This window comes from Eretmochelys imbricata, chromosome 10 (genome assembly GCF_965152235.1).
Source record: "Eretmochelys imbricata isolate rEreImb1 chromosome 10, rEreImb1.hap1, whole genome shotgun sequence".
Classification (NCBI taxonomy): domain Eukaryota; kingdom Metazoa; phylum Chordata; order Testudines; family Cheloniidae; genus Eretmochelys; species Eretmochelys imbricata.
The window spans coordinates 80,909,746-80,931,491 of NC_135581.1; the positions used below are offsets into that span (position 1 = coordinate 80,909,746).

At 37.9% G+C, this 21,746-nt stretch overlaps 1 protein-coding gene across 1 annotated transcript in view; it reads left to right on the forward strand.

Moving 5' to 3' along the window:
* Nucleotides 1-19,173, forward strand: part of PIAS1 (protein inhibitor of activated STAT 1) — a 90,926-nt gene extending 71,753 nt beyond the window's left edge. Inside the window, exons 7-14 of the mRNA XM_077827790.1 lie at nt 4,535-4,640; nt 6,652-6,725; nt 12,039-12,199; nt 13,616-13,746; nt 14,141-14,318; nt 15,812-15,954; nt 16,286-16,323; nt 17,546-19,173. Of these exons, the coding sequence (XP_077683916.1) occupies nt 4,535-4,640; nt 6,652-6,725; nt 12,039-12,199; nt 13,616-13,746; nt 14,141-14,318; nt 15,812-15,954; nt 16,286-16,323; nt 17,546-17,839 (1,125 nt within the window). The 3' untranslated portion in view covers nt 17,840-19,173. The remainder of the gene's footprint in view (nt 1-4,534; nt 4,641-6,651; nt 6,726-12,038; nt 12,200-13,615; nt 13,747-14,140; nt 14,319-15,811; nt 15,955-16,285; nt 16,324-17,545) is intronic.
* The last annotated feature ends 2,573 nt before the right edge of the window (nt 19,174-21,746 follow it).

Sequence of the window (21,746 nt, forward strand, 5' to 3'; positions counted from 1 at the left end):
AGCTCAGTGGAGCTCAGTTGACCGGGGCAGTCAAAGGGGTCCAGCAGCAGGAGCCTCCCGGAGTGCGGAGGAAATTTAAACTTAAATCCCTGGAAATATTCATTTTTAGGAGGGGGTTCACGAGATTTCACAATTTAGTGAAAGGGGTTCCCGGGCTGCTAAAGTTTGGGAACCACTGCTGTAGAGCAAACCCGGCTTTATTAAATGCCCAGCCGCATTGCCACAAAACAATACAGTCTTTAGCTGCTTTGAAGCCAGGGGCTTGTCTTTCTGATTTCGTAGTGTAAGTGCGGTTGGGCATTTTTTCCCAGAAGAGCCCAGTCTTGTCAGCATTAAAAACTTGTTCGGGAAGATAGCCCTTTTCTTCTATGATTTTCTTTAATTGTTTGGGGTAGGCTTTTGCTGCCTCTTCGTTGTCAGATGCAGCTTCACCAGTAGTCTGCACGTTTTTGAGGTCAAAGCGGTCCCTAAAACTGTTAAGCCAACCTTGGCTAGCTTTGAATTCCTTCTCGTCAGAAGGCTGTCTCTCTTTGGCGGGAGGTTTGAACAGCACGTAGAGGCTAAGAGCCTTTTCTCGCAATGCGTTGCCATCGATCGACACACGTTTACGGTTCATGTCTTCCAGTCATAAGTTTAATGCCTTTTCAGTCGTCACTAAAGTTTTATCACACACCTGGCTCATCACCTTAGCAGTTATTGGAGCACTTGATGCCACGGCTTGACGAATTTTCTCTCTCACAAATCTTGATGGCACGGATGCTAGATTTGTTGTGGCCATATTTATGCTCCATGTTGCAGACCGACATACCGTGTCTCAATAAGTCCAACACAGCCAGTTTTTCCTCCAGTGTTGGAACAGATCGCTGTTTCTTTGGTTGAGCACCAGATGAAGTAGTTGGCTTGTGTTTAGGGGCCATGTTGTAGAAAAAATACGTACAGTATCTTTAAACACTAGAATCACACTCAGCACAGCGAGATGTTCACGCTATGAGAGGCACGCCGGAACTGAGACTGACGGAGGGAACAGCAGATTCACGTCTCCCATCTCATGCTCACTCTGGGCCATAAGCTCGTTGAGTGGAATGGTGGGCGGAATCGCCCATGCTATTTACAGATTTTTTTTTTTTTTTTTTTGCCGAGGAAGCATAGATGAATTTGCGTAAGTTAAATGCGCGTATGATGCGACTCACCTGTCCTTCAGCATATGTTAGAAAGCTAACAAGCAAGCTTAATTGGTGAGAAAAACACTTATGGAGTACAGTAATGGGTAACTAAGGATTTTTTGTTTCCTCTTTTCCCCTGCCCTCTACCGCTTTATGTCTGTGTGCTGTCGCATGTTACCTGAGATCAAAGAGATTTGTAATGCTGGCCTACCAGTGTGTAACACGTTGCATGGGGGAGTGTTTCTTACCTCTGAAAATGCAGAGGTAAATCTTCGAAAGTATGAAAGCTCAGTAGTGCATGTGGGGATTTAAACTTGCCATTTAACGCTTCAGTTCTCACAGCTGTATTTTATCCACATACTTTATTAACTGCACTGTTTTGTTTTATAGCATGTTTTGGGGGAAGGGAGGTTGTAATTAATGTTTTTAAATGATTGATGTTCCACTGAAATTCTATCCATCTGGAATAGCCTGTGGAAAGTATTTTTTATTTAGTTGGTTAGTCAGTCAGTCCATGAGACCCAATCCTCTATCAGTGATCAATGCATTGAGAATCTGTGTGTATATGTTCATGATGAAAGCCAGATATGCTTAACAAAATCAATGAGGACTTGAGAAATGCTGATCAGATGTGGCTTTGCTACCAGCAGCCATCCTATTTCTCTGGAGCCTGAGAATTAGCCTGAGATGTAGTATCATCTATTCCAAGTGTGGACTAAAACCCATGATTCATTGAAACAGTGTAGAAAAATAATTATTGCCCATCTGTGCACAACAGTCAGGTATACAATATCACTCTTGTATTTTCCCCCTATCAAAATGGATTGAAGTTGAAGCATGACCAGATCTCCAGTTAGATTATGGAACAGATGCCTGCTGAATGCTGTTTTTAAAACTACTGGCCTTTTAGGCAAAAGAAAAAAAAAAGTGAGCCTCAAAATGTCAAACAAGTTTCCAAAAAAATTCACCTGCTTTAGTTTACTGCAGATTATTTCTTGTCTATTGGAAATGCATTGAAAAAACCAACACCGTGCTGCTTTTTATAGTGAAGTAGCTGTTTTCACAAAGCTTTCTGGGTGCAAATGGACATTTGCTATAACTGAAATTGCATAGCTTTATCTTGGAAAAGCTTTTGAATTTATAGTCATCAAAACTAGAAGAATAATGGCAAATAAACTCAGTATATCTAACAAAAATGATTAGTCAGATCTTTTCCACACAAGAAATAATGCTTCCTAATTCTATTATTTGGATCCTGCCAATAAATCAGTAGAAATTAGTTTTATTTTATGACAGGTTTCAGAGTAACAGCCGTGTTAGTCTGTATTCGCAAAAAGAAAAGGAGTACTTGTGGCACCTTAGAGACTAACCAATTTATTTGAGCATGAGCTTTCGTGAGCTACAGCTCACTTCATCTGATGAAGTGAGCTGTAGCTGACGAAAGCTCATGCTCAAATAAATTGGTTAGTCTCTAAGGTGCCACAAGTACTCCTTTTCTTTTTATTTTATGGATATGCATGATAGATAAAAATTGGGCATTTGTTCTTTTAAATATTGGGTTACATGTCTGAGCTGGTAGAGTATACCTTTAGTGAAGTCCTAATTGTGGTGTCTGCACAATCTGCTTTCCAAAGACTTCTGTGAAAGTTGCCTTGGGCAAGTACCTAGCTTTGTAGATTCAAGCTGTCAGTAAATAATTTCACAATGTTAATTAGCATTTCCCTAACTTCTATCCTAATTGAGGCATTAAACAAACATGTTAAAGCAGTAGAGGTTTTTAATGATGGAAGCATCTCTAGCAAGAGCAAAATATTTAAAATAATGTGTTTCTGGTATTTAAATTGTGAAATTTTATGGTATATATTATTATTGAAGACATACGTGTAAAAATATCCTTTTAGGGGGGCGCTTAGGTCACCCCATGCTTACCATGCAGGCAGCTGTGGGGCTGGGTCCAGTCATCTCAGGATTGTCCCCCAGGGACTCTCACCCCATCCCAGTGAAACTTCCTGGGAAGTGCCATTTGGGAGCCAGTGCTCTCAGCTGGGGCTGAGGAATCTAGCTCCACCTGCCAGGAATCCAGCACTGAGGCAGGGCCATCGCTACACCATTCCCCAGCCTGTTTCTGGCCCTGGCTCAGTTAGATGTGGGTTTTTTCCTGCTGAGTTGGGTGTGTGCGTGGACTTGGGGTGGCTCAGAAAATACATTTTTGGGGGAGCCCTCTAGCCCTCGCCACCTACCAACTATTGTTGAAGTTCTTCCTCATATTTATCATTATCCTAAACAAATAATGTGAATGGCTTATGGATCCAGAAGTGGGGGATTGCCCACAAAGAACATTCTTAGCATAGGTTCTTTTAAATAGTTTATCACAGAAAACACGATTATTCTATATTTTAAAAAAATAATTGTGAATAGTGCTCAAGTTTAGAGAGAGAGAGTAAATTTTGTACCAGATGGTTTTGAATGTGCTCCTGCCATGCAACATGAGGACACAATTTTTTTTGTCCTTGGGGTTTCTGCTTGTACTGTGTGGTTTCATATCCTATTTTTTAAAAAGACAGTGTACTTACTTATGATATGATATTGTTCATATGAAAACCCCCAGATAACTTTAAAAATCAAAAATCTTCACAACTGTACAGTTTTAGTTTGTTCTCTCGGCTCCAACAATAAAACTAGGTGTGGGGTTCAGTAATCAACTTCCCTTTCAGATTCTCACGTGTCAGGGCACTGCTTGTAGAGACTGGGTTGTAAACACTGCGCAGAATGCAAAGCTTGGATTGTTTTGATTTTTTTGGTTTTTAAAAGACCACTTGTTTCAAATGCAGTTAAATGAAATATGTTCATGGAAGCATGTCTACTGGTCTTAAGTTTTATAAAAGCTTATTTTTCAAAACTTGAACTTTAGACCAAATTTAACATGACTTATTCCCTTAAATATGTGTGCAGTACTGCACTTTGGCTTAATGCTATTGATATGAAATTATCCTTTATAAATTGCTTGTTGACGAAATGCCCCAAGTTGCAGGTTTGAAATTTTGAGAAAAGTGATAACTGTGGTGTTGGAATTATTGAATATATAACTTCCCTTGCACCTGGCTCTAATCTCAGTGGAGCTTGTGATTCGCCTTGCTGCTTCTATACTAAAGACGAAAATCCTGGTCCTGAGAACTTCCTAGTACCTACTAAGAACATAGACACAATGGATTTTCTTTAGTCTGAAAAAGTTATGCCATCATTTTGTAGCGATGGTTGAAGTCTAGGTCCACATAATCGCAGAGATTATAAATTTTACATGGTGTTTATGCAGATTCTTTGTTGTTTTGATTATATCAGCTGAGTTGTTTCATTATATGTTTGTTTTCCAGAATTATTCTATGGCAGTTTATCTTGTGAAACAGCTGTCTTCTACAGTGTTACTACAGAGGTTACGAGCAAAAGGAATAAGGAATCCTGATCATTCTAAAGCACTAAGTATGTCTGATGCATTCAAATTCTTGATCTAAATATAAAGAAACAGCTTTTGTAAGAAGATTTTTAGCCCTGACCTCTGGTACGATACTCAAGGCTACTTTTTGTAAATCTAAATTTTTGAGCCACAGGAATAAGGAAAAAAGGAAGAACCTGCTGATCCCTTCAGAAACTAAATCTTCACTAGCAGACTTGTTGGTTGTTTTGTATCACCGTACTACTGTGATAGTTACTGCTCTTTCAGGCTTCCACGCAACCCATGGTGTAACTTTGCAGCTCTAGCCTTTTCTTTTCCCCCCAAATACTTATCATTGCTTAATTCACCCTTTCGCAGGAAAAAAATATAGTGAACTCTCAAACCTTTCTTTTAAAAAGAGAGAATCCTAGAATCCATTCATTCCATTGATGGCTATCACTGAAGTCCGGTCTAAATCTGAGTAATCAAAGGCCTTTGCCTGAATTATGGGCCAGCCTGGTAAGACCATTGCCACAGTAGAGTAAAAATGCAAGAGAATTTTTGGCCACTCAACTAATCCGGTTTTAATTTGTTAAAAAACAGTAAACTAATTTCATCTGGCATTTTGCTCAGAGTTCCTAATGTGAACTCAGTGGCTGATGATGTTCCCTGATATCAACATACTGATACGTTGACCGTAGTCGACAACTTAGCTCCCCTGGCACAATGGAAGTTTCCACAATAAGGGTAAAGCTCATCTGTGCAGGAAACAGTGATTGACTGGGGGATGGTCCAAGACTGTGGTATGACCTCCCCCCACTGGACCATCCCAAACCTCATCACCTTCTGGGCTAAGTGCAAGGTGTGTTTCTTTGATCTTGCCTTCTCTAATGCAAAGATACAGCTGTGTGTGTGTGTGTGTGTAATTAACTTAAAAAACAAAAAGCAGAGCATGCTGCTGTGCACATTTCTTCCCAAGGAGAGGATGCGGGAGCAAACATGTGACAGAACTTAGTCACGTTGCTTCATTTACTTCTGGAAGGTACACAGGTACTACAGTGATGAACACCGTAGCAGAACCTACATAGACTAGGACACCACTAAATGCCAAGTACAAAAATAATATTGAACAGTTATGTGTATGAAACTCTGTTAATGTAACATTATGATTTGAAATTTAAGGGCACAAAAATCAGGCAATCCACTAAAGTTTCCTGAGCCATTTGTCTCCTCCTCTCAAGGACTTTGTGTTAAGCTTGGCCGCACTGCACTTACAAGGTATACACATTAATGAAACACCCACTAAGAAGGAGCAGCTAAGGCTCATGTAGCAACTGTGACTTGGAATTGCCTGATTTCTCTGCATTTAAATCTCAGCTATGTTACTTTTTATAACTCTTTTTATAGACAAAAATAGAGGGTGCAAGGGAGGAGCCAGGGCCTATATTTGACTGCAGTCCTTACAATACTAATTCTATACGTGTGCCTGCCTGGTCGTGCTCCTCCTTTTGCCTATCAATTCTGCAACCAGCATTCTGCAAGGGTGCATTTCCCTTGAATCATTGGAGCCCCTAATATCTATTTCAAAGAGGCAGGACGTTGCAAGCCTACATGCAGGATTTAACAAATTATTTTTTTTAATGTGCCTAAATCCGGCAGTTGACCAAAGAACTTGATATTGCTTTATTAGAGAGCTTATCACTTTAAAATTGCCTACCCATAAAAATCTAGTATTTTTATGCAGAAACTCTTTTTTAGAAATGAAATATTGTGTTTAAGAAGTTTCTCCTTCCATGGTGCTTCACTGAAGTTTTAGGAGAGTAGAAACTGCATGGGAACTACACTCTACACATGCAGACATGAATATTTTTCTTCAGGTTTACAGACTGCAGGAGTTTGGGACAATATAATCAATGTTGCTCATTCCAAATAGACATGGCAAACTGCAGGTTTAAAGCAGATTGTTTTAGGCATGTGTATTACTATCATCATCCTGGTGAAGTGTGCATAACAAACCTTTCTCTGTTTTTTCTTCTTTCTTCTTCCTTCAAATGTCAGTAAAAGAGAAACTGACTGCAGACCCAGACAGTGAAATAGCTACAACCAGTTTAAGAGTTTCTCTTCTGTGTCCAGTAAGTATAAAAGTAACTCCTGCAAAGTTGGTTCTGATGAAACTGAACTGGCTGTTACGGGACAATTTTTAATGCAAGTTAAAAGCTGTGTTCACTTATATATTAACTCTTTGAGTTTGGGATCCAGCAAAGCACATAAGCACGTGATTAATCTTGAGCGTGTGAATAGTTCCATTCACTTCACTGGGGCTATGCAAATACTTTAAGTTAATCACCTTTAAGTGTTGATGGGTTGGGTCCTAAAAGGGGATAGTTTATCTAGATATTGAACATAGCTTAACTTCTTGGTGCTTGGCCATGGTACAACCACTATTAGCAATAGGATGAATGTATCCGCGTACACATGCACACCAACAACTGGCTCCTGGAGCCAAAGAGATAAATCCCTGTAACTGAAGGTGATAGGTATATATGTACACTTCAATTACAGGGTTTTATTGTTTTCAATTTAAAAAAAGAATCAATAGTCCAAAGGACATTTTAAGCAAATAAAGGTTGCTGCAAAATTTGAAATAGACAGGGTTGCTTGCTTCCCATACCAATCTGTGTAACTCACAAATGACTTCAGTTATTAGTCCCTTGGAATTTGGAAATGAGATCAGACACATTAATCAAAACAGATTTATTAAACTGTTACCAGAGGTGAAAGGAGCTGGAAAAGAAGAGGAATTAAACAATAGTTTGTACATATTACAGTTTCTTATCACCAGCTGAATTACACAGTATGAATGATAATTGTTATGAACTTTATTTTGCATCCTGTATACCCTTAGTTTTCCCATGAAATGTAACATACTTCTTCATTACTGTGTGCTCTGTCTTTGGTCAACAGTGTCTTAATTGCAGCTAAAACTTAAACTGTGTCAAGAATAAGGATGCATCTGTTTCCTGATTTGTCTAGATCCACTCAAGCGTGATGCTGAAAGTTTTCAGTTTTGAAATGTGACTCTCAAGAATAAAGCTGACTTTGCTACTTACTCTGTTGCCTGGCAAAATTGGGGCTTATTTGTAAGGTTATTAAATGGCCTCTTGGATTCTGACAATGGAAAGATATTTTTGGATAAAAAAGCTCCACCTTGCAAAGAACACAATTCACTTTGCTGACTCTTTTATAAAAGTATTTGTTAGGCAGATTATTATATGTTTATAGCTGTGCTGGATATTTTAATATTTAATCTTCATTCTTAAGGCTTTTTGGTATGGCACATATTAGCTATAATAGTATTTAACACTTACGTCACCAGATAAAAGTACTCTTTTTATTAAGCAAGAGAGAGTGCAGGAGTACTGCTTTTATAAAAAGTGAAATCCTGTTCTTAAGAGTTTGAGAGATGTAATACAAATAATGTATTAATGTAAAGGTCAAGAACACTCTTGTATACATAATATTATTAACTTTAGAGTAACTTGATTTTGTTGAATCTTTGCATAGTTAAATTTTTGTTATGTACTGTTGGAACCTCATTACCTTAGGAAGTACTAGTACTGTGCTGCCATGGTTTAATTCTTTAAGTACAATGCTCTTATTTCCTAAAGTTAAAGACTACTTAGGCTCCAATGAAAAGCAGTAATAGGGATTCATTTACTAAATCTAGGAACTGTCTAATTTTTAGGCATTAACAGTGCTAATATAGTAGCTCAGTCACTTAAATCCTGGTGCATCTTTTGGAGTTACAGATGTTTACTTCAGTAGTAGCTGATTGCCTTTCATTGGCACTTTTGGCAATTTAATCGTCTTTGCAACCTTTTGGTTTTGGTTTCCTGCTGACCAGTTTTCTAAAACAATACATTGGTTTGTTGTCCTATTTACCCCTATTTAGAGAGGGAAAGAACAGTCCATCAGTTTTATTCTTAAACATACCTAGAAATTGATCTAGGAAAAACAAGCTTACAGGTATTTTCTTTTACGTATAGGAATATTAAGAGGGTTTTTTTGCGACTTGGGGTCTCGTAATCTGTCCTTTTAGCTAGAGCTTTTTAAATGTTTGCTCTTTGTCTGAGTTTTGGTTCAGGTGAATTAATATTAGAGCAGGAAGGACGTAGAGCAAGGCAGTCTCCATGGCTGCAAGCTTAAAGATAGCTGAATTAAAATTAATGCAGAAATGAAAAATTAAGTTTAGTGATGTGAAATATAAATGAAATACCTAACCGAGCTTTGAGAAGTGGCTCTTGTGGAATGGTTTTTATCGCAGTCTGTGCTACCTCTTTCTCTTTAAGCCTAGTCTCTTCTAATAAACATAAGGTTTAGAACAGAATATGTTAGGCATATTTTTCTGTATCATCCCGGTGATGTGTATGTAACATGCACACGCTTTGGGAGTCATCCTTCAGTGTGCTTCACTGTTCCTCTTTCGTTGTTGTGTCATTGCAGAAGTTCTTAAGGACAGATACCATATCTTCCTGTGTGTCCTGTAAAGTGGCTTTTGCAATATAAATGAACTAGGATGGTGACTAATAACATAGTATTCATGGTCCTGAACACAATTCTATGACAAAACCCTTGTTCTCATTTGCTAATACATAACTTTCAGTTCCCTGTAGAAATTTTTCCCAGAAACTGTCAATGCTTGGTCTCAGACCCACGGTAAATTTTCCTTTGGAAAGTTTGAAGAAAATCTCTTCGCTTTTGGAGAGTAAAGTCTCATCTTTTTTTTTTTTTTTAAAGTGTTCTTAATCTCCAGTAATTCAAGTACCAGAACCAAAGAATGTAAAGCATGGCATGGTGAAAAATGGCTGCTAAAAGACCCATGCTGCAGCCCTCACTTGCAGGAGTAATTCATAGAATAGAATATCAGGGTTGGAAGGGACCTCAGGAGGTCATCTAGTCCAACCACCTGCTCAAAGCAGGACCAAGCCCCAATTTTTGCCCCAGATCCCTAAATGGCCCCTTAAGGATTGAACTCTCAACCCTGGGTTTAGCAGGCCAATACTCAAACCACTGAGCTATCCCAATTCTTGCTTATGAAAGTAGTTCTAAGGGAATAAATGGGACTACATGCATGAATAAAGGTTGCAAGGCTGGGCCCCAAATTTGAGAGGAGAAAAATATAAAGGTTCTAAGAGGCTGAAAAATCACCTCTGAATATGTTCTGAATTTCCTTGTAAGCTGCTTTTGCAAATAAGCCCTACCCCAACTTTGTGAAATTCAAGCAAGGACCTGGAAGGAGCTGACCCAGGATTCAGCAACAAAGAGGCTGCTGATAGGACAGTTTGCATGAGGAAGTTTGAAAGACCATGTGTGTGTTTCCAGAAATAACCCCAGCCTTGAGGAAAGGAGTAAATAATTGACATGAATTTCACACACCCCTCCCCCCCAATCTGACAACTATTGTGGTTCTACAATTTTCTGCAAATTCTAAACTTCCTCTTTTTTTTTTAGTTTTTCTTTTTATTGTGAAGATAACTCTATTATATGCATTTACAATGTATTAGGCTAAATGATGTGAGAGTGCAGCCAGAAGTATTGGACTTGAACCCTGTATTGTTCCTTTATGTGTAAAGATGATCTAAGTTTCCCTCCCTTCTGCATCTTTTACCTTAGTAACATGAACACAGCTTGGCCAAACTGAAGGATCTAACCCAATAAGTTTTCATGCAAAGCTGGGAAATGAGACCATCATTTCTTGTCCACATTGCACACACTGTATTTAGGTATTCTATTAAGTCTTAACTAGTACTCAGAAATTGTGTGTGTAATGTGGTAATGGTATTATGAGAAGAAAACTTCTATTTCTTGATGTGTGTGGCATTGCATTATTTGGCGTCATGTATTTAAGAATGAGTTCAACGTCCTACACCGCAAAGCTGGTTACAGTACTCGTTAACCTGTTTTTTCCTGGGGAGTTTTGTGTCACTGCTCTGCTGCTGCTATTGTTTTTAGTTTGCATCATATTTAAGCATCCAGGTTCTGGAAAACAAAAGGTCTTCTGTTTCCAACATGCTTAATCATGATACTGATTGTAGTTGATGAATTGTACTGTGTCCAAAAGACAAATGAGCCATTGACCTACCATCTGGGAGATATGAATTTAGAACAGACATGGATCAGGGGGACTAGTACTGTGTGAAAGAAATAATATGCTTGGTCATGGGTATTGGGGGAAGGGTTGCCAAACGCATGGCATGCATAGCACCTCCTGCTGACTGACCTCTATACTACCATTACTGCATATTCCCCTGGGAGATGTATGACTCCCCTCCCATCTGTAGGTGACTTGTGTTAGTGATTGAAAGCCAGAGGGAAGAAAAATAAACAAGATAAAGATATGCGTTAGAAACTACTGTATGGATGAATGTTGCTGAGAATGGAAGCAGGTATTTCACGCTGCTTAAAGGTTGCTGTGGAGAAGCTTTGGGAAGGAAGTAGTTCACTGCAAGCAGAGCCTTTGTTCTCTTTTGTTGGTGTTTTTAGCTTCGCTGATGTTTTGAGAGCGAGTGCCACCCTGTGGCTCTAGTCCTGTATTGCCTCTTAGGAGTGTACATGACCATGTAGCTTCTGAAACATCCTGCAAACTGTTCCATTAGGTATCTTACTTAAATGGGAGAGCCTGGAATATTTTTAGGCCCTAGATTGGTTTTGGACTGTGTTTTCTTTGTCAAGATTTTTCTTGTCTAAATCTTAGGCTGAGCGCTCTCTCTTCCTGTAGTATGCTGTGTGAGTGTGATCATCTACATTGCTTAGACACTGTTCTTTTGGAGTAGATTTTTCCATTTTGGACATACTTCAGGTCGGCAGTTGTTGATTTGGAGGATGGTGTTGGCTGGGATCCCCAGTGATGGAGCAGAGCCACATTGTGCTGGGTGCTGAACAAACACAGAATAAAAAGACACTTCCTGTCTCAAGGCTGGGAGTGAACCTCGTCATCTCTTATATAGTCTTCCACACTATGTAGATACTCTGTAGTGCTGAAAGAGACTAGGTGTGGTGGTAGTGGATGGCAAATTAGCTGTAGCTTCCAGTACACCAGTGAGGGAGAATAATTATTTTTCATATTTATTAGTCTAAAACACTAAAGGTAAATTGACTTTGCATTTTGGGCCAGGAGTATAAAAATGAAATGGTCTTCCATTTCCCATGTCTGAACTTTGTTTACAAAAAATCTATCTGTAGTAGCACTTGTTATTGATGCTATCGGTACACAGAAAAGACAGAGCAAAGGTGTGTGACTTGAATATAATAATCAGAACTTGTATTTCCTGAAATACTTAATGTTTAGAAACTGAACTCTAGCACAGTTGCATCTTCGTGGTTAAAACAGATGAACGTTTGTTTTTCAAAAGAGGCAACCTTTTTTTTTTTTTCTCCTCCTAAAGCTTGGGAAAATGCGGCTAACTATCCCATGCAGGGCCCTGACTTGTTCACATCTGCAGTGTTTTGATGCCACTCTGTACATTCAGATGAATGAGAAGAAACCTACTTGGGTTTGTCCTGTTTGTGACAAGAAGGCTCCCTATGAACACCTCATTATTGATGGGTAAGTAACATTTGGAGCAAAATACAGTGCATAATTTGTAATTGTGATGTACCGTGTCTGGGAATAGTTTATAAGAAGACATTCCTATCTAAATTTTTTGCACATTCTACATTTGGAGTTGTTACATGTGTTTATTTCCCTGATGCTACTAACTAAAAAACGCCCCAAAGAACCTAAAAACCTCACTGAAAGCAAACACCAGCTTCTGTGCACACCTGCAACATATGGATTCAGTGCTCAGCATTAGTTCTTCAGATCCCAATCTACCTGGGCAGGAATTTGCTTCTCCAAAAGCAGTGTGTGTGTCCTGGGGGGAATGAGGAAATTATCATGTGGTTCTGTTCGAGAGAAAAAGCTTAATTTTAATTACCGGGAAGGATCACTCTTTCCCAGGTTGAAACGTATTTCCCAAAGTGAATCTCTATGGATTGATACACTTGAGTCACCAAAAAGCTAATATCCATAGCTCTGTTGGTAAAGAAGATATATCAAGGTGATTATGCTATTTTAACTAGCCTCTCTCCTAATCCTTCCTCTAGATTTTATCCCTCGGCAGTAGGGATCAACATAGAATATTATTTTACAGAAATAAGAGCTAATTGCACAGTCAGTAGGAAATTCATTCCTTAGAGTAGTATTGTCTGCCCTCTGGCCTCCTCTTTGGAGGGATTTTGTTCATTTTACTTAGTGGCCCTGTCCACTTTACAGAGGGAATAATTTCTGAGAGCCTGCTTCAGAAATGGCTGCCCCTCAGACATCTTCGTACGTGGTTAGGCCAGCTGTGTTCACAGTCAGTTTAAGGAAGCTTTGTGTTTAATTTTTTTGTTAACATTACTCCATCCATAGTGGAAGGAATCTTAAGGGAAACAAGCAACTGATGGTTACGGTGGCAAATTGGGGTGTGCAGTTATGAGCAGTGATTGTTCCTCACTGTTTTGCCTTGAGATCAATGTACTTACTTACCGATTTGTGCATCATTTCTTGATGCAATGTACTAGAGTCCATTTGAGTTACCCAAATGTTTGGATTCCTAGAAAATACATTATATTCTTGATTATCTAAATGTCAGGGAAGTCATTGACTAAATTTGGATAAATAGGGGAATTTTCATCGTAATATACATAGTGGGGCACGAACCTGTTTTGGACAACAAGGAGCTCAACACATTGAGGTTTGGACAGTCGAGATTCTACTGTATCATTAAGTGAATGTGCAGGTTATTTTAAGTAATATTTTAACATTTCAGTTTCCTTGTTAAGAACTTGTACCGAGGAGAGAGAAATGCCTGAAATTCTCAAATAGGACTAATCCTTTCAAAAGAATGGTTCTAATTTACCTTAATTTAATCTAATTTAAAGTTTTTCTCCATTTCCTTTTTATTTTTTGAAGATGGATATTAAGGTTTTTGCTTCACAGGTTGTTTATGGAAATCTTGAAGTACTGCACAGACTGTGACGAAATTCAGTTTAAGGAGGACGGGTCATGGGCTCCCATGAGATCCAAAAAGGAGGTTCAAGAAGTAACTGCGTCTTATAATGGAGTTGATGGTAAGTCTTAAATTTTTGAAGGTACAAACTAAATCTCGTATTGTTAACCCACATTGTTTAAAATATTAAAATGTGGGTTTGTTTCTAAAAGAGTACTACAATTCTATGAGCAACGGAACATGCCCGTTCCCTTTGTGTAGCTGTAGCTTTTTATTGATGAAACTGAAGTAAGATGTTTGAGTAACATTAACATCCATGTGAGCCTGTCTGTATTTCTGAAGCTTTGTTAATGCTTTTTAATCTGGTTTTCTTTCCACTTTTGTTGGCTTCTAAGCTTTATTTATGGCAAGCATGTATAATTTTAATTTAACCAAGTGACGCTTGTCTTCGTTGTAATGCATGTACAATATAAATTATGGCTTGAATAATTAGCGTGTTTCTTAAATCTTTGTAGGATGCATAAGTTCTTCCTTGGATCATCAAGTGTCTTCTCACCAGCAATCAAATAAAAATAAGAAAGTAGAAGTGATTGATCTAACCATAGACAGCTCCTCAGATGAGGAGGAGGAGGTACCGTCTGCCAAGAGGAGCTGTCCTTCCATTTCTCCTGCATCACCACTAAATAATAAGGGGTAAGAATAAAGTGGGCAGTATTTTTAGTTAAGATGAAAATATGTTCACGACACGCAATGGTGAAAACAAATATCAAGTGAAATTTAATTGCACCTTGGAAGTTCACTATTCAAAGTCTGTCCTGAGTTTATTACAACAGAACTTGATACCACAAACTATGGCTTGATCTCAGTAACTCATAACTCACAGAAAGACTGGGAGTTAAAAAGATGGTGGTCTGCTAGCAGAAGTGAAGATTTGTCTTGCTGCAACTTCACAGGCTGAACTTTATGGGTTTTACTACAAAACACAGTACAATGATGAAACCATTTTTGTAACTGACCTATGACAAAAAAGGAAACCATTGAAAAAGGTCTTGAGGCTAGTATAGTTGAAGAAACAAATATTTTGAGAGGTTTGGAAATTAATCTGTGCTAGTAGAGAATTGTGGAAACAAAGTACACAACTGAGAACAACAGCAGTATGAGAAACTGACATAGTGTGGTGTGGGTGTATTGTCTGTTTTTGCCAAAGACTACCACCAGCAAAGCAGCAGTATAGAATACCAGAATAACCAGCTATAAATAAATAGCGATGCTGTTAATAGAGCAGAACTGGCAAAACATTCATGGATGAAAACTCTGGGTCTATACAAAGGGATTGTGCCATTGTTCTGATTATTATCCCAGTACTAAAGCCGCTCAGTGATGATGTGAGTCTTGTTAAGATCTCCTTGGCTGTTGCTCCATAGGAAATGCCCTGTGTAGCATATAGAAATAATTGTTGGGATGTTATGCAGGCTTTTAACTGTGTGTGTGTGTGTGTGTGTACACATATATAATTTAAGAGGGGTGTGTGTGTGTGTGTGTGTGTGTGTGTGTGTGTATATACACATATATACACACAAACAACTCTTAAATCTTCAGGTCCTTTTGTCCTGACTCGTGATGGCTATTCATTCTTTTTTTAATATAGGCAGTGCTACCTCTGACTAAAGTTAAAGTTGCCTAACACTTTCCGTTATAAGACCTGTTTTCATATCTTTATAACTTTGACAAAATGTAACCATGTGGGCTGAAATTTTCCATGCAGATGTCTGTTGGTTTATGTTTCTGTGCAAATGATTCAGCCATTTCTGAGAGCAAGATTAGAGGAAAAATGTGTTGTCTCCCCCCCGCCCCAAGTTGTAAAAAAAATTTCTTACAACTGTTATTTGTTAAAGTTCTAGACCGTTATGCTTTGGAACAAGACTTTGAAATTTGGCGGGGGCTGTCCCCTCTGGTGTCAGGGATATGTCTTTTGCCAGAGCGACATGTGCTTTTACTGTAATGCATGCCACATTTTGAATGATTTCTTCAGGACTAACTTTGGTTTTTAAAGCTCTGTATGATGCATGTGTTGGTATTTTGGGTTTTGTTTTTTCCGCAAGCAGGAATTTGCACTCTTCAAACTGTTGGTTAATATTTAAATCAAACATGTTTACAAAGTGTGAAAAACGTTCTTTCCTTTGCAGCATTTTAAACCTACCCCATCAAGCATCTCCCGTTTCAAGAACCCCAAGTCTTCCTGCTGTTGACACAAGTTACATGAATACATCACTTATTCAGGACTACAGGCATCCATTCCACATGACACCTATGCCTTATGATTTACAAGGTTAGGCTTCTTACTGCTTTGAATTGAACTTAAAAAGTTCACGCTATTGTGAAGCAGTGTAAATGTACAATTGATTAGTGGTCCAGTCATACAAAATATTATTTTGGGGCTCAGAGAAGATAATTCTATGCTTAACTCAGGTTAACTCTTATCTGAAGGGATAAAAACACTTAATCTCTCCTACACACGGTACTTCACTGTCTAGGTATAACTAAAAGTTAAATTTCATGATCATCCACATCATACTTTGGTTAAATTATTTGATTTTGGGGGCGGGAAGGGCAACGTTCTCTTGAGAAACTGAAAACCTTTTTATTTTGACTTTCCACAGGATTAGATTTCTTCCCTTTCCTATCAGGAGACAATCAGGTAAGTTGTAGAAAAATGAGTAATGCAGCATAAGTTAGTTTTAAGTAAATCACTTCTAAAGGGATTCAAGAGAGTCAGAAATTGAGCCAGTGTATAGGTTTTTGTAAAAAAGGCTTTACAAAACTTGAATGCTAAGAGAAATTTTTCTGAAATAATAAAATAGGAATGGAAATTCTTCTGAAATAATCATTGCCCTTTAGTTTGCCTGGCAAATATTGCATCATTGCACTAGTATATGTATAGCAGGAATTGAACCTGAGCAGTCTGCTTTCATTGTGAGGAGAAATGCAAACTAGAAACCACTGGCAGAAAGAGCAAAATGCAAATTACTTTTAAATTATTTTAAATTTAAAAAGGATCATCGGCAACTAGTATTTCTCGTTAATGTCATTTTAAAGCTGAAAGCTCACTTCTTTTGGGGCTCGCCTGTAGGCTAAAAAAAAGAATGGTACTACTGGAATCCGTGATCGCTACCTACTGATTTTAAGCAGACTATTCCTGTATCTGTTTCTTGAGTGCAGTAAGAGAGGTCTTCCGACTGTAAAAATAAGTATCTGGCTCTAATGTCACAGTAGTGGGTGGCTTGTGTCTCTCAATTTTGGCCAAAAGATTCCATTCAAGTATGAGTAGTTTCTTGCCAATAGGTGGGGTTTTTTGTGGGGGAGGGGTAAGAAAGGGAAAGTACACTGCTTCTCACCATCCCAATAGTATCTCATTATGGTTTGAAATTGAGAGAGATTGCTTACTATCCAGTAGGAGCAAACTAATTTTAAAAAAAGGAGGACTTGTGGCACTTAAGAGACTAACTCATTTATTTGAGCATAAGCTTTCGTGAGCTACAGCTCACTTCATTGAATGCATCCGATGAAGTGAGCTGTAGCTCACGAAAGCTTATGCTCAGATGAATTTGTTAGTTTCTAAGGTGCCACAAGTCCTCCTTTTCTTTTTGTGGATACAGACTAACATGGCTGCTACTTTGAAACCAGTACTAATTTTGTTTCCAGTTTTCTTCTGGCTTTAGAAACCAAGGTCTTCAGTTCACTTGCTTTTACAAATTGTCTTACAAAGTAACACTTGGACAACACAGAGTAGACAAATGGTTGTCAGTTTCTAGAATTCCGGAAGCTTAGAATACACAGATACTTTCTACCTCGTTTGTGCCGCTGTGAAGAAAACCTGTGGAATCAGAAGTGTAACTTTACAACGTTGTCTTTTTTCACAGCATTACAACACTTCCCTTCTTGCTGCTGCAGCGGCGGCAGTTTCTGCGTCAGATGATCCAGAACTCTTGCACCCTCGTTTTTTCCCATACGCTTCATCCCAGATGTTTCTCGATCAGTTGAATGCAGGAGGAAGCAGTACTCTCCCAGCCACTAATGGTAGCAATAGTGGCAGTAACAGCAGTCTTGTGTCCTCCAACAGCTTGCGAGAGAATCATGGCCATCCAGTTGCAAATAGAAGCAGCACAGACACGGCATCTATCTTTGGCATACCGGACATTATTTCATTGGACTAATTCTTGGACTAAATGGACTTGTCAGAAAAAGAGATCTTTGTGCTTGGTTTTATCTTACTCTATTTAGAAACGTAGACAAGGTGTTTTTTTTCCTTTTTTAGGAAAGAAAAGCTTAAGACGTGTACAGAGAACAAAACTATATTTTCAGTTTTACTTTTGTATATAAACCTAAGATGGCCTGACTGGTAAAACAAAACAAAAAGAAAAGTACAAAAAAAAAGAAAAAAGAAAAAAAAAGAGAGAAACTTCAGTTCATTTTTCTGGATGCTGAAGATTTTACACGTATGCATTTGTCCAGTGATTTACTTACTTTAGTTTGGACACACATGGCATTATTTTCTTCACAGTAATGTTAATGAAAAAGGAAAGGAATTTCTACGTTGCAGGAGGTTTTTTCTTTTGGAAACGCCATTTACAATTGATGGTAGAACTGAATTCCTCTTAACCCCTTTTCAGCACAGATTTACTACGCTTAAAGTGATATATACCCTACTTGTACTATTCCACCGCATACCCTCTGTAGTGCAGGATATGGGAGTGTGTTTTAAATGTCATTTCTGATTCTATATGACTGTATATTCAGTTGGCATGTGGAGTTCCAGCTCTTTCATCAAACATGTTGCAAGCTCATTAGTGTGTCAGTTACTCTTATGGGCCAGACTCCATACACTCTCAAGCTGAGGTATTGTTTTGAGACAGGACAGTTTCATAGAATCTAGCCCCATATAAAAGCACTGACACACTGTCACTCTAGATTTTTATTTCTAACCTCCAGTATTAATCCTTTAAATAATTGCGGTCCCAATCAACAAGGTACTTAAACGTGTGTTAAATTTTAAGGTGTGGAATGACTCATGTGCTTTAAAGTGAGCAGTGTGCTTAAGTAGCTTACTGAATTGGGGCCAAAATGGCTCCGTCAGTGAATACCTACTTTTGGCCACAATAGATTAAATTTCTGCTAAAAACAAGCCTGTCAAACAAAGAGAAGGAAGTATGGTTTAGAATGCACTGTTGCATGGTTTGTGCTGCTGTCAGTGGTAGTGATACATCGTCTTTTGACTTCAGATGCATCAAAATTAAGTTAACATTGAATGTTAGACATTAAGCTTAAAAAACCAACTAAACAAAAACAGCACCCAAACCATAGCCCACTCACTTAACTGTATTGAAATGTCTGTCTGTAGAAATCTGTTAGTGGTTCCAAATTGGATTTTTCTCTTTTTGGCCTCCTAGTTATTTTGAGTGATTCCCTGTTTTTAAGTATGCTTTTATTGAACTGTGTGAGCCATACATGTTCTCCAATTCCTATTACTTTTTTTTTTTTTTTTTTTTTTTTTTTAAAGAATGCATGACATAGGAAAGTCTTTTTTAGAACTGATGGATCATTTGGACTGATCCATTCTTATTAAATAGAGAAACATGTAAATAGATGGAAGGCAGTTTTTCAGGAGATTCTTTAAAATAAGAGTTGGGGGATGGAGCAGGGAGGTGATTCTATTGTGTCCCAAAGTCCTCACCAGAGAGAGTGAATATGTCCTCTGGTGTGAAAAATATTTTTTTAGCTAGTTGAAAGTGCAGGTAACAAGCTTATCAGGAAGGATAGGAAGGAATACCACAATTAGCAGATTCTTGTCTGAATGTTTATGTCCCAAACAGTTGATATCAGCTAGTTCAAGCATTGACAAGGGCCACCTTTTGCATATAAAGTTGTCTCTTTAAACTTTGCATTGATTTAAAAAAAAATTACTTACTTTAATCCAAGTAGAATTAGGCATTGCTGTAAGATCAGTTGAATGGTAAATTGACAGGTTCACATGAATATGTGGCATCAAAATTGTTTTTAGAGTTTTTACAGCATCCCTCTGCCACTGAATAGTTGACTTGAATTTTGAAAACAAACTGTTTGTGTTTATATGTAAATGTGTGTGTATATATGTATTTATAGATCAGTGTGTGTGAGTTAAAAGTGAGTTAAATAGTTTTTCCCATGCATGTGTATTCCATACATATCTGGCTGATTTAGATATATTTCACCTTACACCCCTTTTATAATTTATTAAATGTCCGTTTCAAATAAATAAATAGAAGGAGAAAACAGGAAATACTTCATTTTTAAATTCAGTCTGAGATGGAGGTTTTTAAACCTTCATTAGGAATATAACTAGTTTATAAATTTTAGTCTAGCAAATCCATTGGGTTATTAAATTGGTAATTAAAGAGCAGATGCTTCACTGTAATACCTAGTATAAATCTGAAGTGACTGATTCCTCCAGACTCGCACCAGTGTAACTGAGAGCAGATGTGGCCCCACCTTATAAAACCTAATAAAATGAAAATTAAAGAATGAAATTCTGGGGAGTTCATGACTATTTTACATCTGAGTGGTGGCAGTGTTCATACTGATTCTGCTGTGTTGAAGGTGAGCTGAAAACCTGCTTTTAAAAACAAAATTAAAAGTTTGATTAAAACCTTGGCAACCCTAGAGAACTGAATGTGGCGAATATATTGTAAAAGAGTTGGGAATCTTTCATCCTTAGCTTACCTTCCAAAAGCCAAGGTCAGCCTATGATCCCCCAAACCAGTAAATAAGAGCAGAAAGGCTTTTCAGTTCAGCTTCATGTTTTAATCTCATTGTTTCACATAGGACAGCAAATGCTCTTTGATTCTCCTATGTGGTATTCATTCTGTATGTTTTGTGACTATTTGTTTCATTCTCTGAGGTTTTGTAAGATTGATAACTTGCCGGAACTTTGTATCTGACTACAGTTAACATTACTGAGCAGAAGTCTGTCTGAATTCTCCAGGAATTCCTTATGATTTAGTTTTTAAAAAAAAAAAATCACTCGTTGCATATTTATTAAACATGCCGTAAAGTAACTCCTGCTTTTGGCTGGTTTGCAGTACTGCTAACCTGACTGTACATTACTGAATCTGTGTAACCCGTAGCTGTGGGGTACCAATTGTTTCCTTTGTCCTCAAATTCTTCCACAAAAAGGGGGCAGGGGCGTGCGTGTCTGTCTGTTACGTATATTACTGCATGTGTGTATGTGTCTATACACACAGATCTGAGTAAATAGCTGTTGTTTCAGTAGCAGGGCTGAAGTGGTTTTGAATCACTTGTGGGCATTATTGGATGCATTCTTTTAAAAAAACAAAACCACACAAAACAAAATCTGAACTATGCTAAAATTTAACATACTGAGCGTTTAAAATATTTCCTAGCGCTTTCATTCATATAGGCATTGTAGCAATTCTACACCTGTTCGTTACCCTTCAGGGCAAGGATTCAAGAACCCTCTCAGGGGTGGGATGGCTTGTAGATTTTTATTGAACTGGCTTGGAGCTGCCTTCTCATTTAAAGCGAAGAACTGCGGGGAGAGCATATCACAGAAAATCCTTCACTGCATTGACATTTCAGGGTTGTAAAGCACATTTTAATATGTATTCAGAAAGGATTTTGTTTGATCAATGTGTTTGTTTTTCTTTTCGTTTTAAACAGAGCTTAGATTTCTAACAAGGGAGAATAGCTGGTGGTCCCAGAAAGCGCTGCTGTTAGTTGTTTTAATTAACAAAGGGGAAATGTATATAAGCAGGATATTAACAAGTTACCATTAATTCCGTGAATTTAAATCTGTGATTCATTGCCTTAAAATTTCTCTTCGTTTCCATACGGCATGCCAAACCAGTAAAATGGCTTTTAAAAATGTATAGTAGACCAATGTCAGTTTGTATAAAAGTACCAAGTGAAAATATTTATTACATGCATTGGAAAAAATTGTTTACCTATTGAATGTTACCTGTTTATGTAGAAATCTTTAGATGTAATAAAAAAAAAAATCAGTTATCTTGTCTTCTCTAAATTAAGTAATGCTGGATGCTCCCTGTGGAGTGGGAAACTCACAGGAAT